General features: G+C 37.0%; 1 protein-coding gene across 2 annotated transcripts in view; it reads right to left on the bottom strand.

Annotated features, from left to right (window-relative positions):
• Window positions 1-407: 407 nt before the first annotated feature.
• LOC126190916 (potassium/sodium hyperpolarization-activated cyclic nucleotide-gated channel 2-like) overlaps window positions 408-19,654 on the bottom strand; it is a 303,831-nt gene continuing 284,584 nt past the window's right edge. For both annotated transcript variants that reach the window (XM_049931544.1, XM_049931546.1), the window contains one exon: window positions 408-3,037. In XM_049931544.1, coding sequence (XP_049787501.1) covers window positions 2,707-3,037 — 331 coding nt within the window. In that variant the 3' untranslated portion in view covers window positions 408-2,706. The remainder of the gene's footprint in view (window positions 3,038-19,654) is intronic.

Below are 19,654 nucleotides of genomic sequence, written 5' to 3'. Positions count from 1 at the left end.
TTGGGATGCAAAACTGTAATCTTCTTTCTCACCCCCTTCAGTGATTACATTGTTGCATCACCTTCTGTCTCACTTATCAAAATGAAAAGATAGTTCGCAAACTCTCACTATTTTTATAAGTATGACAACAAGGTTTTATAATAAGGGATAAGTGAGTAATTTCACACTACTACATTAGCAAAGAATAACAACGAAAGTGTGTGAGGTTACAAAATCTTCAAATTGAATTTATGTATGTTGTCCTCAATACATTAAAAATAAAATCGTGCCTCTAATGGTCCAACCAATAAACTCGGGTGTATGAATGTTTTTTTTTCCAGTTACTGAGCAAATACATTTAACCCAAAACAGGTGCAATATGTAACAGGTGATTTGTAGGAAAGGATGAAGATTAGTTCTATCACATATTTAGTGTTGAATGATACTCCTTCCTTTATTGCATGAACTCATCAGTGTTCATTTTAAACTTAAGTTTCTGAGTCACTTAATTTTTTTCAAAGACTGAGGATTTTTCCTTTTTTTTCACTTGAGTTTGTTTAACAGCAATGCTGTGAACGGAAAGTCACACTTTTTAAATTTACACAGGTTTCATAACAAATGATAAAAGATAATGGGTTTGTATGACAATTGTATTACAACTTGTCTTGATTTTTAAAATAGAGTTTTTTGTTTATAAACATCTTAACAATACCATAAAATTGCTTTCAGTATCCTTGGAGAAATAATGTAGCAACAGAGTAGCATCAGAGTCCAGCTACATTTAGTTTAGAGTATCAGCATTACTTTCACTGCATACGATCGGCACTTTTAAAACTACATAAACAATCTTCTTCAGTTCTATTTAACAACAATGAGCACTTTTGGTAAAAAATATCGGCAACTTATTTTCACCTATTCCAACGACATATTTCATGAGACTTACTAGCAAACACTTTCACATCTTTTACACGCATTGTACACATATTCTTTACACACCTCTCTATTAAATTACTTATGTGCTAGTTGATTTTAAGAAATGCTGTTCTGATAACAGGAAGCAGTCTTTCAATAAATAATACAGTAAAAGTGTCAGAAAACAACAGTGACTAAGTACACTTAAAGAGCAAAGAATTTTGCTATAACAACAACTAGTTGAAACTAGTATTACTAGCTGCTGTATTTTAGACTGTGTTTTTCTTAATGAAATGCTGCAAATTCTTTGCCACAGAATTAAAAAGAAATAAGATAAAATAGCATAGACACTACATTGAATATGTATCATGAAAACAGTTCTACAATCTAAAATTGCAAGTTAACATGAAGACTTTTTTTTTGCAAAATAAATATTTTAGTTACAAAAAAATCAATGTACTTCTTCCACATTTTCCTTTGACAGGATCAATTGCTGTGATGATTTACTGCTAATGTGTTGACTGTGAATGTAGTGTCATTGACAATATTCTTTTAAATATATCTGTATTCTCTAGATCACATTTTTTTTATTTTATTTTTAAGGCTTAAGACAATATTGTACCTTACACACTTCAAGAAACTGTCAAACTTCTTTTCTTCTACAAAACATTCTTTGTTATTTACACATGGTGTTCACATACATATTTGTAGTGTCTACTTTCTTTTCTTCTTTTTTTAAAAACAATATCTGGTAGGAGTCCACCTGCTTGTGATTGAGAATTCATTTATTGCTTTAAATCTGCCTAGCTTTATGCCAGTAATTTAAAGGATTTGATTTTCTCACTATTTGTTTCAAGGTAATGGTTATATTATTTACAGAAGCAGTTCTGAGTATTATAAAAATGGCTGTAATATAAAAAACATGAAAGCTAGCATGTGTTCCAAGTTTTCCATGGCAGAAAATTTTCAAGTAAATTCAGACTGAGCAGTCAGTTTCCACATCTAATATTCATGTTACTGCCTACCATAACTGTTCACAGAGTAAACAAAAACGAAGTATGTGTTGCATACCAGGTGCCACAATTTCACTGAAAATTATATAATATTAAAGTAATGAAATAAACTTCAAAATAAATTGAGATTAAATTATTATGTTATAAACATTTTCATCCCAAATGGATCTTAATATATAGTGGATTCTTTTATTTAAAAAAGCCACTTTCATTTTTTTAATAAACATTTGCCTGTTTGAAAATATCTATGAACAAATATAGAACCATCTCAACAAGAACTCTGTATCTATTCCTAATAATGGTCCTGCCATTAAGGATAAATATATATTTTTGTGTATATATTCTCTTTACATTTAGGCCTAGTTTTACTTTTCTATGAATATAACCTAGTAAAATATTCTATTACACCACATGTACTGTAAAACAGGTTGGGTGTAAAAACGCAGCTCCCTATTAACTTTATTGAGCACCCTAAGTTAAAGCTATATTATTTTGTATCTTCTAATATTGCACAATTTCTAGCTTTCACCTGAACATATGTCTTTCACAGTTACTATTGGCAAAATCATTGTGATGGAAAATATCTGGTTAAATCACTGTCCGAGCACCAGAAAATGATGTACAATTCAATCTGAATTACAGCTTTGCAGTGCAGTCTCTGAAAGTCAATAAGAATAGAGCACTATTTCTGTCTAAATGAAAACAAAAAATAATGAAAAAGATAATTAAGCATCTCAGTTTTACTATTGTTTATGAGCCAGAAAACCTGGCAGAAAAACGGACTATCAGCAACGCGCACTTGTCACTGGAAGGCAGTATCCTTTTGGAAGGTATCAGACTTGTGGAACGCTGGGCGACTCATCGGCAACTCTTGTGATGCAGCAAAACTATTTTCAGATTTGGGACGAGGAAGATTTAGTCTATGTAAAGTTTTTCCTAACTCGTGCAAGTTACGTCCCAACTCATGTATGCTTTTGTCACTCGAACCATGTTCAACGGATTCTTCTGAGGTATTTACATGTTCTGCTTGTTCTGCTAGAGCATTCACAACAGCATTGATGGTTTTGCTTTCACTGCCCATATCTTCTTCTCTGTGAGAGACAAGATTGGGGTTTTTTCCAATCTTGTTCAGTCTGGAAAAAAAAAGAGTTTATATGGGAGATAATTCATACAGTATCATATGTAATGTAGCTTTATTTGTTTTTTTTATCTTTATACATTAGCAAGTCTCAAGTGTTGCACTCAATAGAAAGTAATGCTGAAATATAAAAAAATTGATTTTACTACATTTCATAGTGATAACAGTTCATATAAATTTAAACATAAGTGGGGAACCAGTAACTTTAATTTTGAAAAACCCTGCTCATCAGGTGGCAGTAGACACACATATTAATACAAACTGATGATGATGTTTGGTTTGTGGGGCGCTCAACTGCGTGGTTATCAGCGCCCGTACAATTACCCAATCTTTGCTCAGTCCAATTTCGCCACTTTCCTGGATGATGATGAAATGATGAGGACAACACAAACACCCAGTCATCTCGAGGCAGGTGAAAATCCCTGACCCCGCCGGGAATCGAACCCGGGACCCCGTGCTCGGGAAGCGAGAACGCTACCGCGAGACCACGAGCGGCGGACATTAATACAAACTGACAGAAAATTTCATTTAACTAATAAAAAAAGTATCCTGTGTTCAGGAATTGGAAAACTATGTTTCACACAGCAAATGCCTTCTTTCCTTCAGTTTTCTATTTACATGTTGTCCCTCTTTCTCGATATCTTTGTTTGCTTCACTGAATCTACTCTTTTAGTCCAGTTTTACTTCTTATTCATTCTACATAGATTGTGTTGCTACCTGTCCTGGGATGGAGCAGGTTTTCCTTACTCGACATTACTAGTTACTTTTTCCTTGCAGTGATGAAGAAAATTCAAGAACAAATGTGTTTTTAAATTTGACTGTCAGCCCTGCTTCATTTACTTGTGTTTTAATGGTTGTAAGTACACCCTCTGTGTTAGTTGTAATTAAAGCAGAAAAATGATACCAATAATAACTATAATAATAATAATAATAATAATAATAAAGTGAAAGTTTCTTGTCAATACTAACATAGAAATAAATTCTGAAAACAGTATGAAAAGATAGATTGCTCTTTGCCACATAAAGGTGGTGCTAAATTGCAGACAGGCACAATGAAAAGCTGCTGGAACCCCACTCTCTCTCAGGAGGAAGGCTTTTTTTATCCAAAAGCTTAAATGTTAGCAGTATTTTCATTATGCCTGTCTGCAACTCAGCACCTCTTCTATAGGGCAGACAGAAATATATTCTTTGTAGCTAGAGATGAACTGAGGGAAATACTATTGTAATCTATTAGAATAAACTCAGTGTGCCTGAGAATTAAGAATGATACAGGAAAACCATCCAACAGTAAACAGTAATGGAGGAAGTTTGGAATTAATTGGATCAGGAAACATTTTTAGGCGTAATGGTTATGAAGAGTTCCACCAGAGAGAATACAACTTCCTGCTTAAGACATATCTTTACTAAAAGGCTGCAATATATAAGTGGCCATGTGAGAGAATACAACTTCCTGGTTAAGACATATCATTACTAAAAGGTTGTCCGCAATATGTAAGTGACCAGGTGTGATGGCTTGCTTTGTTCTTGTTGACACTTTATGAGAGACCTGATGCATCCAAAATAATTTTAGTTAAGAAAGGCATACTAGTGCCTACCATTTACATTTGTACTTCAAAAACCACCATAAGGGTTGTGGTGGAGTGGCACATGGTATACTAGGATCGTATTTGTTCCTTCGCGTTCCATTCGGGGGCGATATGTGGGTAGAAAGATTTGTTTGTATCCGTCTGTGTACATGGCAGAATTTCTTTAATTTTATTTTCATTGTCAAGAAATGAGGAATAAGTTGGCGAAACTAATGTGTTTCATGGCTATAAGAATGTGGGCTCTCAGAATTTTGAGAGTAAAGACTTGCCACATTTTGGGTAGTGCCTCCTGTAGTAGTTTATTGTATATTTCTGTGATGATATCATGCTGACTAAATAAACAAATGGTGCAGATATTTTTTGATTTTTTTACAGCTTTGTTGATAATACAGCTTGGAAAGAGTTCCAGCAGTAAAAAATACTCAAGGCTTGGTCAAATGAGACTTTTGTTAGTGATCTCCTTCATGGATGGGTTGCAGTTTCTTAGGATTTTCCACTACTAAACAACCAAACTGATGCATTAGATTCACTTCAACAGACACTGTATGCTCCATCAACAGACATTAGTTTGAAAAATACAACACCCACCCTCAATGAAATTATCAAATTAATTGGGTCTAGTAGTACTTCTGTTAGTTGTGATGATATTTCTAAAAAGGTGTTGAAACTTACTTATGCTCTGTAATCAGTCATCAGCTCAAAGAATATCTACTCAGTTAAATGTGCCATTGTAACAGTTATCTTTAAAACTGGAGTCAAGAAAACTACATCTAATTACAAACATATTTCATCCTTCCAGTCTTTCCAAAATATTTTGAGCAAGTGGGCATGATAGTGTACTAATTCACATATCTGAACAGAATTTGTTAAATGCCTCTCAGTTTCACTTTCATAAAAGATCCTCCAAAGGGGAAGCCATACAGGACCTCAGAAATAAAGCTCTGGCACAACTACCAGGTGTACCGGTATGAAATAAGCATTTTTTTGTGAAAATGAAACACTAATTTTGAATTGAAAAGTAAAAACATTTTATTCAAAGTACTGACCATTGCTTTCTATACATTTTGACCACCTTTCTGGCAATTTGTGGACACCACGCCAATAGAAATGTTCATCTTTTGAAGCAAACCAATCAGACACCCAATTGTCGACTCCTTTGTAGGAATCTAAGCGTTCCTCAGCCAATGCGTGTCCCATTGATGAAAACAAATGGTAGTCAGAAGGGCCCAAGTCTGGTTAATACGGCGGATGGGGTAGCAGCTCCCAGCCAAGTGTTTTGATTGTATACTGAACCAGTTTTGCTTTGTGTACAGGTGCATTGTCATGTAAAAAAATTACTTTGCCATGTCTTCTGGCCCTTCCTGGTCTTTTTTCGATCAATGCATAGTTCAAATTGATCATTTGTTGTCTGTAGCGATTAGTATTCACAGTTGCACCAGGTTTTAGAAGCTCATGATACACCACACCTTTCTGATCCCACCAAACACAGAGCATTGACTTCGTGCCGAATCGGTCTGGTTTTGCAGTTGATGTTGACGGTTGTCCCGGATTAACCCATGATTTTTCCCGTTTAGGATTCTTAAAATAAATCCATTTTTCATCGCCAATAACAATTCGATGCAAAACTGATTTTCTTTAATGTCTTTGAAGCAAAATTTGACAAATGGTTTTTCGGTTTTCCATCTGTCTTTCATTCAATTCATGTGGCACCCATTTTCCACACTTTTGGATCTTTCCCATAGCTTTAAAACGCTCAGAAATTGTTTGTTGTGCAACATTTAGCATTGCTGCCATTTGCTTCTGACTCAAAGTATCATCTTCATCCAATATTGCTTTCAATTCGGCGTCTTCGAACTTTTTCGGTGGTCTTCCACGATCTTCATTTCTTACATCAAAATCATTATTTCTGAACCGTTGAAACCATATTTTGCATGTTGCTTCTGATAGAGCATGATCACCATATGCCTCAACAAGCATCTGCATACTTTGTTTCCTGCACTTTGTTTCAAATGAAAACAAAAAATTAATGCTTTCCACAAATCATCACTTTCTGGTACAAAATTCAACATTGTTAACACGATGAAAACATATGATGATGTTTGTTCCATGACTTGATGTATACTAAATATCTTTGACAGATGTCATACCAACCAAACAAAAAAAATTAAGGCTCGTTCACAACAAATGTTCCCTATCGACACATTTGTGTCTTAACACTCATTTCATACCAGTACACCTAGTAAACAAGAGCAGTTATCCTGTTGGTATATTCTGTAACATTGCAGAAACCTTTGCTTGTGTGAATCACAAAATCTGAAATGAAAAAAATAAAATGATATGACAGTAAGGCACTTGTATTGCATGGACTGAGCCTTTCCTTCATAACAGAAAGAAGAGGGTCTCACTGATGGACTGTCTCACAGGCATGAACCTAACCTCAGAATGGGGAGTTAACATGCAGGTTTTTTCCTCTTCTCTAGCAAGTTGTATACTCTGGTGCAAAGGGATTCACAAGCTACCAACTAACATAAAGAAAAAACTTGGGAATCATTACCAGTTTGAAAGAAAATTAAAAGTATGTCTTATGAGCCACTCCTAAAAATTATCTGATTATCCAGAATAAAAGATTAAAACACCTGTTAGCTACATGTTTCAAGTATCAGTGATCATTGTAAGGCAGGGTGGTGAGTAATAGTAGTTTGTTGTAAACAGATTTCTGTTGTTACAGTTGTAGGTAATTAATTTCTTTGAAGAATACCAATGTAATCTAGTAAATTCTAAGTTACCCATAGAAGATGAACAGCAGCTATATAATACAAATGAGGATGCATTCGTTTTTTCAAAGGAGGGGAGTTCCCGTACAGATTAAGTTCTTATGAATTGCTTGTCATTTGAAACTTTCTAGAAGATTTAAACTATGTGTCACACCCACAACCTTGAGTTTTGCAGCCAGTGCTCTTACTGGCTGAACTGTCAAGGCATGACTTATAACCTCTCTCGTATTTTCCAAACTTCACAAAAGCTTTCCTACATCCTTTGCAGGACAAACACTCCTAGAAGAAAGTCCTTGATCTTGATAAACAACATTCTGTGTTTGGGTACCAGTTCAGCACACAGTTTTAAAGTGTTAGAAACTTTCAGAACAATGTACATTCTGCTGCTCAGGGGGAAATATTCTTTCCGTTTTTCTTCTGTTAATGTATATCCTGGCTCATTCTATAACTTTAAAAGTTCTCCTTGTTGGAGACTATGGTTTACAATGAATAAATGAATGATAAATACCTATTTAGCAGCTGCCTTTCCCATGATTATGTACAGGGCACTAAGTAATATGTGGGACACCTTTGGCGAATGGATAGAGGATTTAAAAAGGAATGAAAAATTTCAGGTATACAAATGATCACTTTTTTCTTTAATTTTTGTAGTTAAAGACATTTTTTTGGTTGTTATTTGCTTGCTTTGTTTCTGTCTCTGTTTTGGGATACGTTAAGTGAAAGCTCTCTTTTGTTTGTCATAGTTGCCATGGTATTAGTAAATAAACAAATCCTTTTAGTATTGAGAACATAGTCAATAATGGGAACCTACTCTACAGTTTTTACTGGACTAGCATGATGTAGTGTGTGCTGAACATTCTTTCCCCACCAGGAATCAAATCAGCTACTTCCAAGAGGAATGCCACCAAAAAAGTGTACATTAGTGACCTCAGCTGGAGAGTGACATGATGTGCCTGACTTCCAGTCATGGGCATGAATGTCTGCTTGGCCATATTTTTATTTGACTAGAGTGTACTGTACATTTCTGGCTAAAATGTATTCTAATCAGTGCATGGTAGGTATGTACCTGGTGCATGGATTTGCAAATTGCATTACACCTGAAGCTACATATTTGTAAGCTGAAAGATTTCTTAATAGACATTTACTGAACAATAAGACCTTTGAAAGAATACAAGAATGTCTTGTGAAAACAGACTCTTTTGAGAAAGGGTCATTATTTTTGGGAGACCAAGTAGTGTTAGAATACCTGATGGAGGAGATCTACTATTTCATCATAGTGAGGACAATAATGGTATCAGTATCAGAGAAAAGACAGAAAATGAGAATGTGAGTCATGTGACAGTGTGGAAAGTGTTAAGAGAGCAACTTCTTTACCCATACCATCTACAGAGAGTGCAAGGTCATACTGAAATAGATTTTCAACCACAAAAAGATTTTTGTACTTAGTTACTGGGGATGTGTGCTCAGGACCAACACACTCTGTCTAACATACTATTCACTGATGAAGCAGAGTTTACTGGGAAAGAAGTGCAGAATTTTCACAACACTTATGAATTTGGCCATAGGGCTAGGTTCTGGCCCATCTGACCGGTCAGCCTGCTAGTTTGTGATAAATAACACATGATATCTCCAGTGCTGAGATGGCAAGATCTTTATTCGTCCACCCGGCAATTAATACAGGACATCTTTTAGACACAGTGACCATCAAGGCAAGACTAGCACGAAAACAAATAAGTGACTTTTTGACTGGTTTCTAAAGAACTAAGTATAAAAATGGTACTTAAGAATTAACATTGAGAAAACAAGAACATGGAAAAACTATATATTAAGAATAAATGGCACGGACTAACGGACACAACACAGCACTCCCAGCGGCCGGCGTGGAACCAATTTATTCACACAAAATAAAAATACTTGCAGTGTGACACACAGGTGATGCATTCGTGAACCAAACTTCACTGCACTGCATTGTGCTGCACTGCTCATTGTGGTCACTATATGTATGAGTGTATGAGAATCTTTCTCTAGTTTTGGAAACAAGACATCAAAAACAGTTTAGCATTAATGTATAGGCTGACATAATTGGAGACAGATTAACTGGGCCTTCATTTTCTGTGGAACACTGACTGGAGCAACATAAAGTGAATGTTTAATGGAACATTTAAATGTTTTGTTGGACAACATACCGGTACACTTATGTCAGATCATGTGGTTCATGCATGATGGGGCACCAACTAAGTTTGCTCTGCAAGGAAATACACTTTTAAAAACAGTGTTTCCAAAATAAATGGGTAGATTGTGGGGCAGCATGATCTCCTGATCTCAATCAATTGAGTTTTTATTTTTGGAACATTCAAGACCTATTGCAAATGTTGATATTCTTCACCAGCATGTTCAGAGAGGGTTTCAGTAGAAACAGCAGACATCTTGAATACTGGAGTGAGTAAGAGAATCCATGATGTGGCATTTTACATGCATGTGTTAGAGCTAATGGTAGACATTTTGAGTATTTAGAAGACAACACTGAAAAAAAAAAGCAGAACCAAACTGGAAACTTGAAAATAAAAAGACAGAAATAAAGAAAACATTTAACAACAAAAAAGTGTCTGTAACTAAGAAAACAACAAATTGACCACATGTATGTATTCACTTATTTGCTTGTTTTTAAGTCCTGTCTATTTTCCAGAAGTTTCCCACCTATTAGTTAGCAGCCTATATACCACCGTGTAATCTTTTCAACTGGAAATGTTTGGGACAGGTACTGTAATGGGACAAAGTGAATGTGTTACATTTGGAATGAAACCAAAGATAGAGAAAAAAACTGTATGTAAAAGATACCTTTAATTGCTTATAAATGAGTAACCCTATTGTGCACCATTTTTGTGATGTATGTATATGTTCAGTACTGGCTGAGGTTCAGCCAGTGAAATGCTCTGGTTAATCCTTTTGTGAGGTATTGCTCTTTTACAACATGAACCAAATTGTTTTATGCCAACATTTGATCATCTCTGACAGAGAGTATCAATTTTACATTTAAATCCTTACTTGGAACTTACCTGTGGAACATATTTCTAAGCTGAAATGAACATCTGCAAATGTCATTGGTCAGTACTACCAGACATAAAATTTACATTAAAAAATTTTTTAAAATATAGTTCTGTCCATATAACCTGACTTAATATTTCCTCCAATTGTGAGATGAAATGTAAGTTGCACCATGCTGGTGACCAGTAAAGTATCAGTATTAGCAGCTTGCATGTTTCCAGCTCTACTGTTATTTTTCAACAAAACACCAATTATTATTTGATCGAACATGCGCCTCATCTTGGATTTAGAACATTTGCAACTATCATTACCAATCTAACTGTACTGCACACCAGTTCAGACTGTACTGCTTGACATCCTCATCTGAGGTGTATTTCTTGCCTCTAAGAACCTTCTTTAGTTCACCAAAGTGGCAAAATTAAAGGGAGACAAGTCAAGACTTATGGAAGGTCACTGAGGACCTCCTTTTTCAATGTCTGCAAGAGTTCCTTGTCTGAATTTGCTGTAAAGGGCCTTGCATTTTTATGGAGCAGAATAAACCTTCAGATGAACTGCCCTGATCATTTTGATGTGATTGGGTTGAGAATGTTTAGGTTTTGTGAATATTGCTACACATTCACTGTTTTTCATTGTTGCAACAAGTCAATAAGAAGGGGATCCTTTTGGTCAAAGAATAACTCAGACATAATCCTTCCCACATTTGAGTGGATCGCCTGATTCTTTGGGTGGTGGCAACCCTGCACACTTCCACTGGAGATTATATCATTTTGGCTCAAGTGAAATCATTCCCTTCCTTGGCTTAGAGCTGCACATGTTCAAGGATAGTTCAATTCGATTTGCTTCCTGTGCTGGTTGAAGACTATGAGGTGATCACTGGGTGCACATTTTGCAAAATTTCATTCTGTCCTAAATGATGGCGTGAACACTTCTAACACTGATCTCTGTAGCATTATTTTGTACTGCAGCTTGCCAGTCTTGCATAGTGAGAGCATCCACCTGCTGGACAATAGCATCAGGAGTGCTTTTCTTTTGAAGCCTTCATTTCACTGTCTTCTGCATAACTGAGCACAGTGGATGATCGAGGTATACATGTGCTTGTTCTGTTGCCACAAGGCCCACACCCGTGTCCCTCAAGTGGTGCGTTTGGGACCTCAGTGATCGTTTAGGAACTGCACCTTCTTCTGCAGGTAATGAGATCATGATACTTTCAGTTACTTTTGCCTTACAGCCTACAACTCATTTCTTTTTTAATACACCTTATACAAGATGTGTCTGGAGGAAAGGTGTGTGCTTTGAGGGGTTTTAGTGATTTTGAATGAAAAATGTCATGTGAGCAAATATCCTGCTGACTTCAGTTTCCAAGGAACATAATGAAAACAGTGGGAAACAGGATAAATGCAGCTGATACTAATGAAACATTGTGTGCTAACGTTTTTTTAAATTGTGTATTTCCTCTCAAAAGATGTGTCTGGAGGAAAGGTGTGTGCTTTGAGGAGTTTTAGTGATTTTGAATGAAAAATGTCATAGGAGCAAATGTCCTGCTGACTTCAGTTTCCAAGGAACGTAATGAAAACAGTGGGAAACAGGATAAATGCAGCTGATACTAATGAAAAATTGTGTGCTAACGTTTTTTTAATTGTGTATTTCCTCTCAAAAGATGTTCAAAAAGTCGACTATCAACTGCAATGCATTTTGCAGGCAGCTCTTTTCGAAAGCTGCAGTGTTGCTGATCTGATCTGATTCATATGGTCCTTTAATTAAGCACATGCATGTTAAAATACAAGTGAGATGATAATCCTTTGTGTCCATTCTGTACTTATAGATTTTGTTCTGATGCCAATACCAGAAATACTATTCTGATGGAGTAAGATTGGGTGACCTCGGTGGCCAGGAAATGACTCCATGGTGACCGATCGAACACACAGGATATGTTTTGGTGACATGCTGTACAGGATGTGCAGGATCTCCATCATGCTGAAATGGCCAGTAAAGACAAAACTACATAACTTATTGTCTCTTTGGTTGTACTGCATGTGAGTGATGGTGAAAGGCATGTGATTAACGTGACTTTCAAGGACCTGTATGTTGGATACGGTTAAAAAGAAGGGCATATGTTCAGTTGAAGTTTTTGTTCAGTATCACCAATACTATTACCCCTCAAAGCATGTACCTTCCTCCTGACTAATCCTTTATATACAAATACATAAAACTTTATGCAACTGGAGTCAAGATGTCATCAATGAGTGCTCAGTACAGACTGTGAAAAAGAGTTGTTATATAACTTTTATATTATTGTCTGTATATATATTTTACTTATGATGAGTTGCTATGTGGAATTATTCATAAAAACCATCTTTAAAATGAACTAACTGTTAGAGCAATAATAAAGTATTAGCTTTACATACTTTGATGTGTCTGTTCGGGTTCAGTGGTTTCAAAATGATGTCCTGGTACAGATTACACACCTGCTAACATCCTACTTGTCCTACCATTTTCCTATATGGAATCTGAACATTCATCTTTTTTATTAATGAGGGCTTGTCATGTTTTAATGGAAGATACTGACTGAATGTTCTTTCTGATCCAAATTTCTTTTCTTTCTTTTTAAACTGCAGTTTTTCTTTTTGTTAGTACCTGTTTCAACTGTTGTTATGTTTACTCTCCACCACTGTCTTTCTGGCTACCATTCAACCTCTAGGAGAAGGAAAGTACAACTTGAGGTGGTGCTAATAAACCTTTGTATTTCTGTACATATGCTTTAGACATGTTACATGACAATTCAAATATGTCATGAAGGCATGACATTAGAAAAGAGTTCTAAAAAGTGAATGTTATATGTTATGGTGAAATAAACAAAACTCTGAACTCTTTGCTTTCAATCCCTGTCTGTATAATTAATGATTATGTCATTGTTTACTGAAAGATGTTCATAACAGCTGTGCTTAATTCATCAAACTGGTAATCAGAACCTGAAACTTACACTATCATGAAATTAATAATAATAATTTCATTTCAGTGTCCGAATGAAAGTCTTTCAATTGGATGTCAGTTTGGTGATTTTTGTGTCCCTAATCTACCGCAGTTATCCAGTTGGAGAAAGTGGACCTATAATTTAACTTAAAATCTGAACCATGTGTCATTCCAGAGATGGAAGGCTAGATTAAAAGCCCAACTGGGATTTGATCCTGTGACCTCTTGGTTTTCCAGGCATGTGCTTTACTTCTAGATCAATAGATCAGATATCATGAAGTAAACACATTAGTCACTACTCAGTGTTTGCTTCTGCACAAGTTTGAATGTGAAAAGAGAATTTTTCTCAGAAAATAAGAAGATAAAGAAACTGCTCATAATAGTAGCAACAAAACATAAAAATAAAAAGTTCTCTATGAACCATGGATCTTGCCGCTGGTGGGGAGCCTTGCGTGCCTCAACGATACAGATAGCCGTACCGTAGGTGCAACCACAACGGAGGGGTATCTGTTGCGAGGCAAAGCAAACGTGTGGTTCCTGAAGAGGGGCAGCAGCCTTTTCAGTAGTTGCAGGGGCAACAGTCTGGATCATTGACTGATCTGGCCTTGTAACACTAACCAAAACAGCCTTGCTGTGCTGGTACTGTGAATGGCTGAAAGCAAGGGGAAACTACAGCCGTAATTTTTCCCGAGGGCATGCAGCTTTACTGTATGGTTAAATGATGATAGCGTCCTCTTGGGTAAAATATTCCGGAGGTAAAATAGTCCCCCATTCGGATCTCCAGGCGGAGACTGCTCAAGAGGACATTGTTATCAGGAGAAAGAAAACTGGCGTTCTACGGATCGGAGCGTGGAATGTCAGATCCCTTAATCGGGCAGGTAGGTTAGAAAATTTAAAAAGGGAAATGGATAGGTTAAAGTTAGATATAGTAGGAATTAGTGAAGTTCGGTGGCAGGAGGAACAAGACTTTTGGTCTGGTGAATACAGGGTTATAAATTCAAAATCAAATATGTGTAATGCAGGAGTAGGTTTAATAACGAATAAAAAAATAGGTGTATGGGTAAGCTACTACAAACAGCATAGTGAACGCATTATTGTGGCCAAGATAGACACAAAGCGCACGCCTACTACAGTAGTACAAGTTTATATGCCAACTAGCTCTGCAGATGACGAAGAAATTGATGAAATGTATGATGAGATAACAGAAATTATTCAGGTAGTGAAGGGAGACCAAAATTTAATAGTCATGGGTGACTGGAATTTGAGAGTAGGAAAAGGGAGAGAAGGAAACATAGTAGGTGAATATGGATTGGGGGAGAGAAATGAAAGAGGAAGCCATCTGGAAGAGTTTTGCGCAGAGCATAACTTAATCATAGCTAACACTTGGTTTAAGAATCATGAAAGAAGGTTGTATACATGGAAGAACCCTGGAGATACTGACAGGTTTCAGATATATTATATAATGGTAAGACAGAGATTTAGGAACCAGGTTTTAAATTGTAAGACATTTCCAGGGGCAATGTGGACTCTGACCACAATCTATTGGTTATGAACTGTAGATTAAAACTGAAGAAACTGCAAAAAGGTGGGAGTTTAAGGAGATGGGACCTGGATAAACTGAAAGAACCAGAGACTGTACAGAGTTTCAGGGAGAGCATAAAGGAACAATTGATAGAAATGGGGGAAAGAAATACAGTAGAAGAAGAATGGGTAGCTTTGAGGGATGGAATAATGAAGGCAGCAGAGGATCAAATAGGTTAAAAGATGAGGGCTAGTAGAAACCCTTGGGTAACACAAGAAATATTGAATTTAATTGATGAAAGGAGAAAATATAAAAATGCAGTAAATGAAGCAGGCAGAAAGGAATACAAACGTTTCAAAAATGAGATCGACAGGAAGAGCAAAATGGCTAAGCAGGGATGGCTAGAGGATAAATGTAAGGATGTAGAGGCTTATCTCACTAGGAGTAAGATAGATACTGCCTACAGGAAAATTAAAAAGACCTTTGGAGAACAGAGAACCACTTGCATGAATATCAAGAGCTTTGATGGAAACCCAGTTCCAAGCAAAGAAGGGAAAGCAGAAAGGTGGGAGGAGTATATAGAGGGTCTATACAAGGGCGATGTACTTGAGGACCATATTATGGAAATGGAAGAAGATGTAGATGAAGATGAAATGGGAAATATGATATTGCGTGAAGAGTTTGACAGAGCACTGAAAGACCTGAGTCGAAACAAGGCCCCTGGAGTAGACAACACTCCATTAGAACTACTGACAGCCTTGGGAGGGCCAGTCATGACAAAACTCTACTGTCTGGTGATCAAGATGTATGAGACAGGGAAAATTCCCTCAGACTTCAAGAAGAATATAATAATTCCAATCCCAAAGAAAGCAGGTGTTGACAGATGTGAAAATTACTGAACTATCAGTTTAATAAGTCACAGCTGCAAAATACTAACGCGAATTCTTTACATATGAATGGAAAAACTGATAGAAACCGACCTCGGGGAAGATCAGTTTGGATTCCGTAGAAATGTTGGAACACGTGAGGCAATACTGACCCTACGACTTATCTTAGAAGAAAGATTAAGGAAAGACAAACCTACATTTCTAGCATTTGTAGGCTTAGAAAAGCTCTTGACAATGTTGATTGGAATACTCTCTTTCCAATTCTGAAGGTGGCAGGGGTAAAATACAGGGAGCAAAAGGCTATTTACAATTTTTACAGAAAGCAGATGGCAGTTATAAGAGTCGAGGGGTATAAAAGGGAAGCAGTGGTTGGGAAGGGAGTGAGACAGGGTTGTTGCCTATTCCCGACGTTATTCAATCTGTATGTTGAGCAAGCAATAAAGGAAACAAAAGAAAAGTTTGGAGTAGGTATTAAAATCCATAGAGAAGAAATAAAAACTTTGAGGTTCGCCGATGACATAGTAATTCTGTCAGAGACAGCAAAGGACTTGGAAGAGCAGTTGAACGGAATGGACAGTGTCTTGAAAGGAGGGTATAAGATGAACATCAACAAAACCAAAACGTGGATAATAGAATGTAGTCGAATTAAGTCGGGTGATGCTGAGGGAATTAGATTAGGAAATGAGATACTTAAAGTAGTAAAGGAGTTTTGCTATTTGGGGAGCAAAATAACTGATGATGGTCAAAGTAGAGAGGATATAAAATGCAGGCTGGCAATGGAAAGGAAAGTGTTTCTGAAGAAGGAAAATTTGTTAACATAGAGTGTAGATTTAAATGTCAGGAAGTCGTTTCTGTAAGTTTTTGTATGGAGTGTAGCCATGTATGCAAGTGAAACATGGACGATAAATAGTTTGGACAAGAAGAGAATAGAAGCTTTTGAAATGTGGTGCTACAGAAGAATGATGAAGATTAGATGCGTAGGAGGTATTGAATAGAACTGGGGAGAAGAGGAGCTTGTGGCACAACTTGACTAGAAGAAGGGATCGGTTGGTAGAACATGTTCTGAGACATCGAGGGATCACCAATTTAGTGTTGGAGGGCAGCGTTGAGGGTAAAAATTGTAGAGGGAGACCAAGAGATGAATACACTAAGCAGATTCAGGAGGATGTAGGCTGCAGTAGGTACTGGGAGATGAAGAAGCTTGCACAGGATAGAGTAGCATGGAGAGCTGCATCAAACCAGTCTCAGGACTGAAGACCACAACAACAACAACAATGAATTGAAGTTCATGATTAGTAAGACAGAGATGAAGACCAAGGAGTGAGTCCAATGAGATCTGAAAAAATTAGTGAAATATGCTTCATCTACATTTACATGATTACTCTGCAATATTTAAGTGCTTGGCAGAGGGTTCATCGAACCACAATCATACTATCTCCCTACCATTCCACTTCCGAACAGCGCGAGGGAAAAACGAACACCTAAACCTTTCTGTTCGAGCTCTGATTTCTCTTATTTTATTTTGATGATCATTCCTACCTACGTAGGCTGGGCTCAACAAAATATTTTCGCATTCGGAAGAGAAAGTTGGTGACTGAAATTTCGTAAATAGATCTCGCCGCGACGAAAAACGTCCCAACTTGCATATCATATCTGCCACACTGTCCCCCCAATTACATGATAATACAAAATGAGCTACCCTTTTTTACACCCTTTCGGTGTTCTCCGTCAGTCCCACCTGCTAAGGATCCCACACCGCGCAGCAATATTCTAACAGAGGACGAATGAGTGTAGTGCAAGCTGTCTCTTTAGTGGACTTGTTGCATCTTCTAAGTGTCCTGCCAATGAAACGCAATCTTTGGTTGGCCTTCGCCACAATATTATCTATGTGGTCTTTCCAACTGAAGTTGTTCATAATTTTAACACCCACGTACTTAGTTGAATTGACAGCCTTGAGAACTGTACTATTTATCGAGTAATCGAATTCCAACGGATTTCTTTTGGAACTCATGTGGATCACCTCACACTTTTCATTGTTTAGCATCAACTATCACCTGCCACACCATACAGCAATCTTTTCTAAATCGCTTTGCAACTAATACTGGTCTTCGGATGACCTTACTAGACGGTAAATTACAGCATCATCTGTGAACAACCAAAGAGAACTGCTCAGATTGTCACCCAGATCATTTATATAGATCAGGAACAGCAGAGGTCCCAGGACGCTTCCCTAGGGAACACCTGATATCACTTCAGTTTTACTCGATGATTTGCTGTCTATTACTATGAACTGTGACCTTCCTGACAGGAAATCATGAATCCAGTTGCACAACTGAGATGATACTCCATAGGCCTGCAGCTTGATTAGAAGTCGCTTGTGAGGAACAATGTCAAAAGCTTTCCGGAAATCTAGAAATACGGAATCAACTTGAGATACCCTGTCGATAGCGGCCATTACTTCGTGCATTGCACAAGAACGATGTTTTCTGAAACCATGCTGATTACGTATCAATAGATTGTCCCCTTCAAGGTGATTCATAATGTTTGAATACAGTATATGCTCCAAAACCCTACTGCAAACCGACGTCAATGGTATAGGTCTGTAGTTTGATGGATTACTGCTACTACCCTTCTTAAACACTGGTGCGACCTGCGCAATTTTCCAATCTGTAGGTACAGATCTATCGGTGAGCGAGTGGTTGTATATGATTGCTTAGCAGGGAGCTATCGTATCAGCATAATCTGAAAGGAACCTAATCGGTATACAATCTGGACCTGAAGACTTGCCCGTATCAAGTGATTTGAGTTGCTTCGCAGCCCCTAAGGTATCTACTTCTAAGAAACTCATGCTAGCAGCTGTTCATGTTTCAAATTCTGGAATATTCCATTCATCTTCCCTGGTGAAGGAATTTCGGAAAACTGTGTTCAATAACTCCGCTTTAGCGGCACAGTCGTCGGTAACAGTACCATCGGCACTGCGCAGCGAAGGTATTGACTGCATCTTGCCGCTTGTGTACTTTAGATACAACCAGAATTTCTTCGGATTTTCTACCAAATTTCGAGACAATGTTTCGTTGTGGAACCTATTAAAGGCATCTCACATTGAAGTCCGTGCCAAATTTCGCACGTCTGTAAATTTTAGCCAATCTTCTGGATTTCGCGTTCTTCTGAACTTCGCATGCTTTTTCCGTTGCCTCTGCAACAGCGTTCGGACCTGTTTTGTATACCATGGGGGATCAGTTCCATCTCTTACCAATTTATGAGGTATGAATCTCTCAATTGCTGTTGCTACTATATCTTTGAATTTGAGCCACATCTCGTCTACATTTGCATAGTCAGTTCAGAAGGAATGGAGATTGTCTCTTAGGAAGGCTTCTAGTGACACTTTATCCACACATGTTTAGCACTTTGGATCTCCTATAGTTTCAGTGCTTTCAAGATCATGGTATTCATGCAGATCAACTAGTTAGAAAGCAATCTTACAGTGCTAGCTAAGTCAAGAAAGAATAGGGTTAAGAAGATGAAGATCCTAAGGTAGTAACTGTACCATATCTGCCTAAAATATCGAACTTCTTATTTAGTCAATACTTCATTCAGCATTATTATTAATAGTCTATCTAAGTTATGCCAATTTAAAACCCATAGATAGTTTATCAAAAAAATTATCTTCTATGAGAAACGTATAATTTACAATGTTCACTTGCCATGTGATTGTAAAGGTGTTGTGAACTAATAATGACTGTTTATCTCCAAAGCAATATAGCTCATTCAAAATTTCTTATTTCTCTTTTTCTAGTAAACAGTTTACTCTTCTTGAAACTAGAAAAT

Source organism: Schistocerca cancellata, chromosome 6 (assembly GCF_023864275.1).
Source record: "Schistocerca cancellata isolate TAMUIC-IGC-003103 chromosome 6, iqSchCanc2.1, whole genome shotgun sequence".
Classification (NCBI taxonomy): domain Eukaryota; kingdom Metazoa; phylum Arthropoda; class Insecta; order Orthoptera; family Acrididae; genus Schistocerca; species Schistocerca cancellata.
The sequence above is the reverse complement of the archived record's forward strand: the minus strand, read 5'-3'. Positions and strand labels throughout refer to the sequence as shown.